Here is a 13,574-nt window from a genome sequence, read left to right as displayed (position 1 = left end):
CCATTCTGCATCACTGTATTTCAGAAAGGAACACCCAGATTTATCCAGTTCTATGGTGATAGGAAAAAAGGATAAAGCCTATTTGAAAACAGCTGTTCAATAATGCAAAATAGTTTTATCATTTAATTGCTATGTTCTGAGTTGTACGTCAGAATTTTGGTCCATGAGACAGAGCAGGGTGTGACTCTATAACCAGAGCTGTCGTGTGTGGATATGTGGGGAGGGTGTTACAGAGGAGCACTGAGAGCTGGACAGGAGGAGGTGCAACATGTGGAGTTCCACCTTGGCGTCAGACAGATCCCAGTGTAAGTTGTTTCTTTTCAATTTGCAAAAGCTCAGCACTTCTGACCTGGACAACAGGACACAGCCAGGCAGTGCTGAGCTGAATGGTGTCATGCTGCTCCAGGGCCTTGCCCATGAATGGAGGAAAAGCACAGACGATGCTTCTCTCGTCTGCTCACACCTTCCAGAGGCAGCAGCCCCTGACTGGGAGCCACCAGCCCCTGACTGGGAGCCACCACCATGCCCCCATTGCCCCTCTGTCCTGCTCCTCTTCTGCCCAAAGTGCAAGAGGGATCCCTGCAAGCTGCAGAGAGCTCCGTGGAGCCCTGCGTGGATTTCCCAATTGGCTCTGCCATGCTTCCCACACTGCTGAGCTCACACTGGCTCACCAGTATGTCACTCACACAAAATTTGGTTGTAGCTTTGGATTTGCCAGCCCTTAAGTGATAAAAATCACTATGCCAGTGCTTCCAGGAGAGGGGCAGGGGGTTCTTGAATAAACCTACACTTTTACCAGGCATTTTCAAATTCTTTATTGTTTGTGATAGATCAGCCTATAACTGACTTTTTTTTCAAAAGGAGTTCCCTGTTAATTTCAAAACAATCAAAAGAAGAGCAAGCCAGGGGTAATTATTTAATGGAAAAAATGTAATCATGTTATTGATTTGTACCAAAGAACCACAAGCTAAATTGTGTTTCTTCAGTAGTCAACTAAATAAATATATAGTAAGAATGTAAAAACCTGTCATGACTACAGAGGAATTATTTAATCATCAGGAATAATTTTATAATCCTTAACTTCAATTAGAAATGAGGAATGGTGCCTATATTCCTGTCTTTCATATGATCCATATTAAATAATGAATCCAGGTAGAAGCTAATGCACTGTCCTTAGCTGACCACAGCTGTGTAGTGAAAGTGATCAGTGAATTAATTGTCTGATGATATTCCTGCTAAGATCATGATCTCTTTTTCCCACTGCTGTTTGTAGAAGCTGGTGACCAGTGGTGAAGCCATGCTTGCCCTGGTGGTCCTGCATCCTGCTGGCCCTGGTGGTCCTGGCTCCTGCTGCCCCAGACCCACTAGCCTATCTCCCACAGAAACACAGAGCCCCTGTCCATCTGTGGACTTGGGGGCAGAAGGATTAGCCCAAGGGTGCTGCTGCACACAGCTGCAGGATCACCAGAGGGTTCAGAGGGCGCTAGTGGTGTACCAGCATTCATTCCAAACCAGATCCAAGTGTTATGCTGAAAAACCCAGTGATTCCCAGCCTAGGTTTTCATGGAATGGAAGTGGTTCCATTTCTTACTTCGATTGTGCAGCAGTTCTTTTGGTGCAGAGGAGAAAAAGTGAATTCCTGTGGAGAGTATGTTCTGACTCATTTTCTGTTTTGAACAGTGAACTCTCTTTACAGAATAAATTCCCTTTATTCTGTGTCTGTTCAGCTTCAACTGATATGGTATGAGAAGAAAATGATGATGTGCTGTAAAACAGATTGAGTATACAGGTCTTGTTCTCCCTTTGAGAAGTAGTGATTTAAAGTGATCCTAGTGATTAAAGTGATTTAAAGTGATGCTAGTTAACTTAGAGGTGTTATTGCAAACAATTCAGGCAGACATACTTTTAAATTCTAAGTAATTAATTGGGAGCGGGGGAAGTTTGTATTCCCAGGAAATCCTGAAATGATATGCAAATTGAGCAGAAAGGTTTAGCCCACAAGGGACCTCTATTAAGATTTTTTGAGAATATGTATGTTCATGAAGATTAAGGATCTGGCATCACTGAAAATTTATTAATCAACAGAGAAGATATAGCACAATGCACTCTTCCCAATGGCCTTGGCTCTGACCCTTTTAAAGATAATGGGAATACTGTCCACTAGGAACTAGATTAGGACGATCAAATGCATTTCATCAGGGTATGACTTGAACCATGATCCCAGAGGTGAAAAGGCAGAGGTTTATCCACTGAGCCAACCAGCCCCTGTCCAGATAAAATCTTGAATATGATGTATAAGGGCAAATTAGGGTAGAGAAAGGAAATTGATTGCTTAGGACCATTGCTACTTCAGACTGGTCATAAGGAAATCCTGCCCATCCTGAAATTGCTTCTTTTATTTAAGGTGGTCATGTGAGATACATGATTTTCATAAAGTATTAGTGGGAAAATGGCTTCATGCTCTGCTTCTTCATTCAGAAGCAGCATACCCATGCTTAGAATTGTATTTGCTTAAATTAGCCATTAGTTGATATGCCACTGGATAAACTACAAAATGAGAAATGACAGAGATAGCAAATATTACCAATAAATTGTGCACAGTAGCAAAACATAAATGTAAAGCCAGATTGCACAAACAAGTCAATCCAGATGTGTTGGGTTAGCTGTCCCCTTCAAGCTTCAAATAGATGAATTATTCTGATGTAGAATTTGCCCATAGCACAGAGTTAAAAATATTATTTCATTACCTTTTTTCCCCATCCTGATCTACACAGCTGCTGTAAGGCCTAAGGATAATTTAGGTGTACTGTGATATTTTATTTTTTTAAGTAACTGTGTAACAGGACAGTGCATGCTGGTTTGGACTCCCAGGTGGGACAAACTAATGTTTCAAAGTAACAGACATACAAACTTTAATGAAATAATCCATCGAGTGTGTTGTGTTTCAAGCAGGATATTCCTAGTTAAAATATTTCGCTTTTAAAGACAGCATCTACTCAGTCATTCCTGACATTTTGAAGGAGCTTTGGTGCAAGCTGTTGTGCACGGTATATGAACTATTACAATAACGTTTAGTGTCTGTGCCATCAAAGTTGTAAGAACAGCAATTTGCATGAATGCATTTTTCTGGAGTGAATTTTTTTTTTTAAATCGAGGAAAGCACTGGAATCCCAGGAGAGTGAGTGACAAAATTCGTGTTTTCCCGTCAGAAAATGGGCAGCTGCATTCAGCTGTGGCCAGGTGGTAGTCACAGGGCATGGCCAGTGGCCTGTGGGCACTTCCTGTGAAAGGTTAGTGCCGCCACACTGCTCCCAGTGTCACAGGGCTGTGTCAGGAAAGGACCTGTGACAAGTGCTCCTCAGCACTCGGGTGGGGTGACTGCAACAGGGATGAGGAGAGTGAGAAATGCAGGAATGTGAGAAATCAGGTTGGGAGACACAGAAGGAAACTCTAATGAGGTAGGGCCAATAGCAGTCTCCAGTAATTAGTGAACAATAGACATCAAGGGAAGTGTGTTTTTTCCTAGACATTTTAAGCAATCTAAATAATTTCCATAACTGAAATACTATTTTAAGATGTGTTTTCCAGAGCAGCTTTCTGAAGAAATTGAAATACTTCCTAGAAAATTTTCCTGTCCTTTAAACCTTTGGAACAGCTCAAAAAGAGGTGTAATGTCAAAACAGGAACAAAAAAGGACTTTCCTGGGGGAGCTTCCACTGAAATCATAGATTTTCTGAATTAATCCAGGCTCAGGGAGCCCTCAGTGCTTCCAGCCATGCATTGCTGTGCCTCACCCCCCTAACGCTGATAACAATGTCTTTGGTGCTGTTTCTCTGTGTGCTGTAGATCTACATTTATGTGGGCGTTTGTAATTTGACAACACTGCCATTAAGGATATATAGATATGTGCAGAAATGTAATATTATACAGAAACAGTATAAGTGGTACATTTATATTCGATTTAGGGGTTTTTTTCTGTGAAACATGATTTTAAAGACTGAGGAGAGAAAGAAGATTACGATTTAAAATAATAGTAATAGATCAATTTACAAAGTTTTCATTAGAGAAAGAAGTAGCTTTGAAGTCAGGCAGAATTGTGTATGGCATTTTCATGGATAAGTGGGAAGGATCAGTATTTCCACAGACCATTATCTGAAGTCAGTAGACTCCTGAATCAGTTTCTAAATAATTTGCTGTAACTGGAAAGATGGATAAAATCACTGTCTTCCTAAAGTCTCTTGGAGAAAAATGTGTGCTCCACAAGACTGTCAAAGGAGGTTACAGTGACCAGGGTCCACATGTTTTAATTCTCTGAGGTCACTTCTGTATGCTCATCTCCTCTTTTTGGTCTGAAACTTCATTTCCCTTTCACAGCTGTGAATTCTCTGGTGGGCCCTGCAGATGGATTTGATAAATGCTGCTAATATCACCTCCTGATCTACCAGTGCTCTGACTTTGGTCTGTAGGTCTTGATGAGTAATTGCCATTGTTCTACTCCAATGACTGAATTAAGTTGCCCTGTTTGAAAGGGTTCATACGTATATGATTTTAGCAAAGGTGGCCCATTGCAGTGTACCAACAGCCACTGACCTTTTACCAGTGCCTCATAGCTTTAAATTGAAGCAAGCAGAACCTCGATTTCTGCAACTGCCCAAACTCTGTTATAACCCTTTGATTACTGTCAAGCTGCATAAGGTAGAAATTCAGAATTTTGTGCGTCGCTTTTTCCTCCACTCTGGCACATAAATGCATGTTACAGCACTGCCAAGAGAAAGGGAGCAAAAAGTGAGACTCCCTTCAGCAGGTTTACACAGCACCCTGGAAAACCAGCAGTTCTGGTAATTCCCTTAGGAAGTAACAGGCACTGCAACTGACACAGGTATCAGTCCTAAAAGCTTTTAATTCTCCTCAAATTAAATAGAGGAATTACTTTTCTGCAGATGCAATCATTCCTACACACACTGCCTGCCTGCTTTCTCCACACTGTGGGGTCACAGGTAATAGCTAACTATTGATATACTACTCACATGGATGGATGGTATTTTCATTCAGGTGTTAATCAGACATTCATGTTGGGCTGTCACTGGACATCGTACAGCAAACGTCTTAACATAATATCATCAATTCAGTGTTTGAACAGATAAAACATAAACCCTGCATCATCTTCATTCTCATGTAGGTAAAAATACATTGGTGAAACTGAGTTTGGAGAAAAAAAAAGTCTTTTGAAAATTGCCTATGGCATATAATTCTGGAATGAGCTGCCAGTCACAGCATTTTAAAATGTCTGTGTAATTGCTCAAATTACTGCAGCATGTCATGTAGCACCTTAAAGATTTGGTTCTTAAGGATAAGCTTATTATGAGTAAATTAAATAGAACAATATATTGATTTTTGGAATTTGAACTTAATTTCTTTGTCATTCTTAAGGCATTTAGAGTGATGGACATACTCATGTTTCCTGTTATAGCAGTGACATTATTCACAGTGCTGATTGGTGTGCAATATGGAAATGAGTGAGCAGTTTGTGCTGAAATTGCCGTGAAAGGAGTATGTTCCAAGTGGGTTTTTTTAAAGACAATGTTAGGTGTTTTAAAAGTAAAGACATTACCCTGTGAAATTCTGATTGCTCTATGGTATCATTTTACCTATATTAATTTTTATTCCTTTTCTGTGAAGGCAGGTTGCTCCAAGTAACCTGCAGATAGAATTCACTGATGCCATGTCAGACCCTGTGCCTTCTTTTACTAAAGTTGCATTCAGGGCAAGTGACATTTATAATTGTCTGTGACAAGACCTGGTGAGCGCCTTGCGTTTGCACCAAAAATCTTGCATTTTGAGATTACAGGCTTAAATGAGAATGAAAGTGCTTTTCATGCCAAAAAATAATAGTTGAAACATGCTCTTCTACTGAAAATAATAACTGCAGTTTTCTCAAAATGCACAGCTCAAGTTTTCATCATCTCTTCCCTTCCTCTCCTCATTGCCTGCAGTGCTGCCAGGTAAACATAGAGAGGTTGTGGGGGAGTCCCACTGCTCAGCCCTGAGCACACAGATAACCTGTCCTTGCCCTCCACAAGAGTGAGCAAATGTCTGTCTGCACTCTGTGCATGTGTTTGGACAGAAGGCTACAGGTGCTGTAACACAGTCACTTAATAGCTAGGAAAAGAAAATTATAAAAGTGCATTGTTATTTAATGTATAGCAGGAAATAAAAGCTTTTGCAAATGATGCAGTGAAAATATTTGGCTGTTTTACATGGCAGAATGAATTCTCCACCACAGGCATTCCCTAAATACTTCCAAGCACCTAGTTGGGCTTTGGCTGTGTCATTTCAGGTTGAAGCTGTCCCTTCACCTGGGGAAACTTGGGAAGCTTGGATAGCACAGTACACAATGCTGTCTTGTTTCTGTTATCTGTCACCAGTGTCAGCAGCTCATCTGCTACGTACACAACTACTGCCAATAAATACTGCAGAAATTTCTGTGGATAATAATGGACATCCAAATGCTCAGTCTTCTAAACTCCAGGCCTCACTAAGTTTGCAAATATCATCATACTAAGAACAACCTGACTATATAAAATTTTGAAAGCATGAATTGGTGTGAGAGGACAATGCATCTGTTGAACTTCTCCAGCCCTCGGGATGCCCATGAGTAATTTATACCATTGTGTTCTGTGGAGCATTGTTCTTTCATTCGGTCCTTGCAGTTTAACACTTCAGAAACAGCCTTTTCTCCTGGCGCCTCCCCTTCCCTACTCTGAGCTGTTTACTTGGAACAGCAGAAAACATGTATTTGTACCACATTAATAGCCATACATTTCAATTAATGGTTTTAACTGTGGATGGCAACTGTTTTTCCTATCCCAGATTCACATTGGGCTGTTGATATGTTTAAGGTGGAGATGTCTGGAGCAGGAAAGGGATAGTAACATTTGTTTTTGTAGCCAGTGTGTATGTGTTGTGGCTACCCATCTGTCCATGCTTACTGAAATACAAGATCACAGTCTGGAAACATTCATGGTAATGGACACATCCATTTATTCTTCAAGTATATTGGGATTTCTTCAGTTAGGCTAGTGGGTGGCTGGACCAGCCCAACATTTTTAGGATTAAGTATATTATTAGATACATTCTGTAAGATTCCACACAGATATTTCTGAATTTTTATCCAAACATAATGAATTCTCAGGCTTTCAGTCAGATGTTAATACATGTACAAATTGTCCACAGTTATTGGTATTGCAGAGTCTTTTTCAGGCAGAGTTTGGTGTCAGATGCGCTAAAGTAGGGAAAGCTGCCCATCACCTGGCATCTTCATGTGAAGGTACCTACATATGGCAGCATGGGAAGGAGAGGCTGGAGAGAGCTGGGTGAGCCGTGGAGAGGGAGCTAATCAACAGTGCAGGTGGTTCAGGTAGCTGCTTTTCACACAGATAATTAATGTGTACAAGTAGCTGCTAATTGCACATTTCAGGAATGATTTATGAGGTGACAGAGGGGAAAGGGGGACACAATCTAATTTCTTTGGGAACCTCTGCTGTTCGTACAATGGTATCAGCACAGCTGTGAGATGGGACATGATTAATGAACAGTGGGCAAACAAAGCAACGTGGCATGACAGTGCCGGGACACTTGTCAGAACAGAAAGTGGCCGCCAGAGCCAGGGCCAGCACCATGCCGATGATGAGCTTTTGTCTTTAGCTTGCCAATTCCCTGAAACACTGGGCTGCACCCCAGCCAGGTTCTGGAGTAAGATCATTTGTGTCCATCAGAACAATTACTGGTTTAATGGGGACAATTATCACTGAGTTATTATGAGCAGGTTTGTGTTTATTAACAAAGACTGTGGATATTTATTGTCTCTGTAGAGGTCCAGGGGAAAACAAATGTGGCTAGTACTAATATTTATACAGGACAATAAATGTAGACTTATGAACGTCTCTCTTAAACACCTGCTTCTGGCGCTCTGTTTTGGCCACTACCTGGGAACACCCTTTACCTACCATCACAAACCCCTCTGTCTGCTATCTGCCGTGCACCACCCAGAATAGGTGTACAGCAACACTGCTTGTCTTTGCTTGGGAAGAGTGATGTGCACATTCTTGTGATTATTGTACCTCCTTATCTGCACTAAAGATAATACAGAGTAATATGATACATTGCACTGACATTCTCATGGGCTGATTAGCATATCAGTTTGCTGTACTTTTTTAACACTAGTGTGGTTTATCTCTGAAGAGATTGCTAATGAAATTTCAAGAAATGTAGCCTTCTTGCAGTACAGGTGCACTTACAGGTCAGTGCTGTGAAGAGTCTGTTACATGTTTCACTGAGGAAAATTAATGTTTTGAACACTTTTCTCAAGGCACTTTTTTATGTATCAAAATAGTCCAGACTGCTTTGCACTGTGTTATAACAACTATTCTATTAAGGCTATACCTCATACTGTGTGATAATAGTTCCCTTTTATTTCCTTTTATATAATGTAGTATTTTTAATTGCTGCAGTTCAACATGAAAGAATGAATACATTTATTTCTATCTTTTACAGCTTTTAGAATTTGACAGAGAGCTGTCAGTCTTTAAAGACAGATTGTACGAACTGGACATCTCATTTCCTCCCAGGTAAGATTCATATATAATCCATTTATTTAACTAGCTACAACATAATTGTTACTTGCACTGTAGGTAAGATGTGAATGTTCCTGTATTTATTGCAGAAATGATAATGATCTGTGTTCCTTTCATGATTGTTTATTCTCCCCACATCCCCTCCATCACTACATAAACCACACGCCAGTAGTGCTCTGTAGCTCATAGTTTGGGTTCCGCTGAGCCTGTCTTTTATAGCTGCTCTTAAAACAGACCTGGCAGGATTGTATGCTCAGAGATGTGTAAGGACTTTAAAGCACTGGGCCCAGATCTCCTGTTAAATCACATTATTGCAACCATAAAGACAGTTTTTGCCTCAAGCTGTTTGATGACTGCAAGCAGTGGCACTTAGCAGGAGTGCAGACAACAATGCAGTAGGTGCAGAGCCTACTGCCATTGCTCAGGAAGTCAAGAGGGGTATCAAGAAAGAGGGCAGGAATTTAAATTCTGCTCTTTCAGTTTCAGTAAACATCATATAACTACTAAAGACTGTTCGAGTAATTTGGCTGGCTTAAGGCACGTCTTGATTTTAGTCAGTTGTATCCCTGAGGTGAATTTTAGCTGTGAATAGGTAAGTACTGCTATCATACAAAAACAATCTTTTCACAAATGGCAGTCCTATTCTGGACAAATCTGTTGAAAATTTGGTGCCATTTTATACATGTCTGGTCCCTTTCCAAGAGTGAGGAAGTCAAACTTCATAGTTGCTTTCAATGGAAAGAAATACTGCATCCACAAAGAAAAAGCTCAAGAAATAGTAGAAAAAACATAAAACTATTCTTTTTATGTACTTTTAAAAATAGATATGATATTTTTAGATACTGCTATTTTATGCTTCATGGACAGATAGAAAAGTATGATGTTTTGGCATACACTAAGAAAAAATTTGGAAAGCTTGCCTTTTCATGATCATAATCTCATTACTTCTCACCAGCCATCTGCGATACTGGTTTGTATTGATCCCCTGGGACAGTGGAATTATGCACAGAGAGGTTACCCCTGCTCTAAATTGTCCTTATTGATTGAGTATGATAACAGTAGACCAGCAGTATGTTCATCTCTGAGTGTGTCTCACTCATCATGTACCTGGTCAGGGGCATGAAGGTACCAGGTACCAGGAAGGTGAGGGGAAGTGATACAATTTTTATACCACACATACTTTACTACTTGATTTCTCCAACATTAGTGCCTTCAGCCAGAGCAAGGTTTGCCAAAAATACATTGTTTTATGAATAGCTTTCAGATTCCTCAGAGCACTCTGTAAGTGAAGTTCGGTGTCATGCAGAGATCAGAAGTTAGGTGTGAGTAGTCTCTGTATGTCTTAGTCCACCTCACTTGATTTGCTGCTTAACAGCTAGGTAATAGTAATAATAATAAATGGTAAAAACTTTTATATACTGAAAGGTGGCATGGAAGGGATGCTAACAGAGTTTACTTTACACAAAATTTCTTCAAACTTACAAAGACAATACTGACAAAATAAGAGAATTTAATATGAGAATATTGCAAAAAATACAATACATAAAAGCAACAAGCTAAACTCCTGCATATACAAAGAGCAAACTGCTTTTACATTAGGATGGTTTTTTTCACCCATTCCTCCTTGTTTTCTGTTTCATGAGGCAAGGACATCTTACTGCCCATCCCATGGTCCTTGCACAGCCACAGGCTCAGGAAGTCCTGTGTGAGGTACTGCAGAGTTAGATCTCAGTTGTAAGAGTTACTGCAGGTCAGTATGCTAGTTCTGTTCATGAAAGAAGTGCATTGATTTTCCTAGAAGAAATAATGTTATTTATTTTTCCTTTTATTGAAATAATGACCACAATGTCCTATTAACTGCAAAACCAGGTATTTTAAGTAGGCAAAAAGCAATTGTTTTAGTGTAGGATATCTTCTTTTTAACTTGGTACCTTTTCACTCATGCAAGGAAGAAATTAAATATATGGCCTAAATGTCTTGCTTTTACTTCCAGTAGTTCTTCCTCCATTTTTCTTTTTTTTTTCTTTTCTGTAGTTTATGATGATTTAGCTACTTTTATATACTGTAAATACATTAGATTTTGTATTTTTAACTAAAGGAGCATACAATAAGTCCTGTGAATTTAAAAATCACTTCCTTAAGCTTCTTGTTATTCTGAGCTGAAAAGTGTGCAGTGCATCCATTTGATGCAGTGCATCTGCAAATGCATCAAACAAAGGCTTTGTCACTGAAAGGAGGGACAGAGAAAGCTCTGGTCACTTTTGTGTCAGGCTTAGGGGCTTAGTTAGCAAGCACTGGAATTTAAGAGGAAGTTGTAAGTAATGGTGATGACACCCTTAAAGTAGTATTTCAGAATTTGATTTATACTATTTTAATTTATGCTATTTTAACTATGGTCCATTTCATCGTTAGTGATCTCGTCTATGAATCACTCTCTACTTCCTTGATCCTTGGTGGTTTTGATGCTGGGTGTTCTGGACTTACATCATGGGATGCAGACAGTATCTTGGTTAAAACGGTACTGAACACATTTAGTATTGCATTTCACAGCTGTCAGAAAAGGAAAGGGAAGTTAGGACAATTTTCTCTTTCTTTCATTTGCTTCATCATTTCTACATACAATTAATTGATTGACTTGCACACAGAGTTCTATAAATCAATAGCACAGTTGCATTTCTGTCTTTTTAACTTCTCTCAAAAAGCATGCTGGAAATCCAGTGTACTTTTGAGATAGATGGAAAAGGTCACAGCCCTTTGAGTCACAGCAGACTAAGTTACTTAAAAATTCATTTTTATCAGCCTAAGCTGCTTTTTCTCTGGACTTTATCATGAGATCTTACTGATACACTACTGTAGCTGGCCTGAGGTTGAAAGCTTTGGTCCTTTGAGTCAGTGATATTTTTGTGGTTAACTTCAGTGGCGTTAAAATTTCCCCATAATCAGTTTTCTGGGTTTGTTTTCACACCACTCCTAGAGTGGTGTGACACCATGATCCAGTTTCTCAGGTGTGAATAGGGACAGGTGGAAACAGGCTGCCCTATAAGTGACCCTGTGTTACCTTGGTGCCCCAAATGGCATCCAGAGCAGCCCCAGTTCCAGTCCTGCCTGGAGAGCCAGAGCCCATTGCTCATCAGGGGCTGTGTGCCCACTGAAAAATACTGCGTTTGTAGGATCAAAATGAGCAAAGTCCTGATTAAAATAGTTAGTAAGAAAATAGTGTCTCGTGGCACCCAGCATATGGTGAGTGTAGGAAAGAGAACACCTTTATGGAGGGAATGTCTGGAGTACAGTTAGGCCTGAGCAGAGTTTTCCTCCAGCCCCCCAGGCACTGAGCCCTGAGCTGATGCTCACATGGAGTCACATTTGGCCTATGTGAGCAACTCCATCACACACTCCTGCGAGAGCTTCATAGGCTGGAGAATGTTTTGTCTCTCATTGTATTTTTCTCAGTTGTGACTACACAAGTATTTCAGAATTTATTTTTAAATTTGAGTCTGTATTTAAAGAAATGAGAGTAGATGTGTTGCAGTTCAGATTCAGAAGTTTTGGTGACCTCAAAGTGCTTAAGTACTTCTGAGTACAGACTGAATAATAGTCAAATCTGATTTTTGCATATACCGAGTTTTTGTTTGAAATAATGGAAAGATTTCTGCTGTTGTACTAATCTGAAAGGAGAGAACATTTTTGTATGTTTCTGTTTCATTTTATATTAATATATCTGCATATTTTACAATTGATTTCTCTGTCCATTTTTCTTATTTTCAAATGAAACCTTGACAGTCATGTATGCATACATTTTTATACTGGTAAGGATTTTTTTTAAAGGAAATCACTATACTAAGGTACTGCTCGGTTACCTTAATAAGTTGATAAAATACTCATATATTCATAAATGTGTGGGAAACTGAGGCTCTGTTTGTCTCTACTGGAGTTTTAGGGAAGAGATACCACTCTTCATGTCTAGGATTTAGGGAAAATAATAAAGGAAGTGGAGAAAAACAAAATAAATGCAAAGTCTCATTTAAAAAGCTCAATATTCTTCCTACCTTATTATATAGGGACCTGAAATTCTGAAACTGTCAGCCCTTCTGATTACCAGTTTTTCATGACACTGAGGTAGCATCTCAATATAAGTAGTGATAGAAATGTTGACTTCTGGAGGAATTTTCTAACTATAAAATTCCATATTGAAATGATGTGCTGGAATATCTCAATGGAGTTTTGTTCTTCACTGTATTTATAACTATCAGTTTCATTTTGCTCTTCAAAATCTATGTGCAGTGTGCTGTGTGCTTTTCTGCAGTTTGTTACTTTTCAAAATTGCCATTTTGGTTCTCAAACTACTAAACAATATGCAAAGGGGCACTTGGATTTAACGGAAAAACATTAATATTTTTAATCATACATTATTTTTGGTAGGTGTAAATAATATTTATGTAATACTTCCATGAGGTTTATAGTTGTACATTGAATTTGTGTCCGTAAATGGAATGGTATTAAGGCAGCAAAGCAAATTAATGTTACTGCATATGCAACCGAGTTTCCGCAAAATCTTGACAGACTCTGCTAGTGCACATTAGTTTCAGGACTTTTTAGTTAACTTAGAATGTGGGAAGGATTGGAGAGCCACTTCTGAGCCCTCTCCAGCCACATCTAAAAATGGTGTCTCTTCAGGCATACTCAGGGAACTAAAAACTAATGTATTGTTCTTCTCCAGTGCAATACTGTCATTCAGTGTAAGATTATATGTCTGCTTCATCTGATGTGAATTCTTCTTCCTGCCATGGGTGACCATTGCACTGTGGTGCAGAGGGAGGGATGCTTAGGTAGTCATCCCTTAGAACCATCCAGAACAAAGCCATGACTGAGCTTAAGGGCTCCTCCAACCCAAACCATTCCTGGATTCTGTGATTCTGTAGCACTGACAGCATCTTCAGGTCT

At 39.6% G+C, this 13,574-nt stretch overlaps 1 protein-coding gene across 2 annotated transcripts in view; it reads left to right on the top strand.

The window, feature by feature from the left end:
- Positions 1-13,574, top strand: part of INPP5A (inositol polyphosphate-5-phosphatase A) — a 173,747-nt gene that overhangs the window by 145,060 nt on the left and 15,113 nt on the right. For both annotated transcript variants that reach the window (XM_085064569.1, XM_085064570.1), the window contains exon 12: positions 8,554-8,627. In XM_085064569.1, coding sequence (XP_084920695.1) covers positions 8,554-8,627 — 74 coding nt within the window. The remainder of the gene's footprint in view (positions 1-8,553; positions 8,628-13,574) is intronic.

Source organism: Lichenostomus cassidix, chromosome 6 (genome assembly GCF_008360975.1).
Source record: "Lichenostomus cassidix isolate B80296 chromosome 6, HeHo_3.0, whole genome shotgun sequence".
NCBI classification, from domain to species: Eukaryota; Metazoa; Chordata; class Aves; order Passeriformes; family Meliphagidae; genus Lichenostomus; species Lichenostomus cassidix.
The sequence above is the reverse complement of the archived record's forward strand: the minus strand, read 5'-3'. Positions and strand labels throughout refer to the sequence as shown.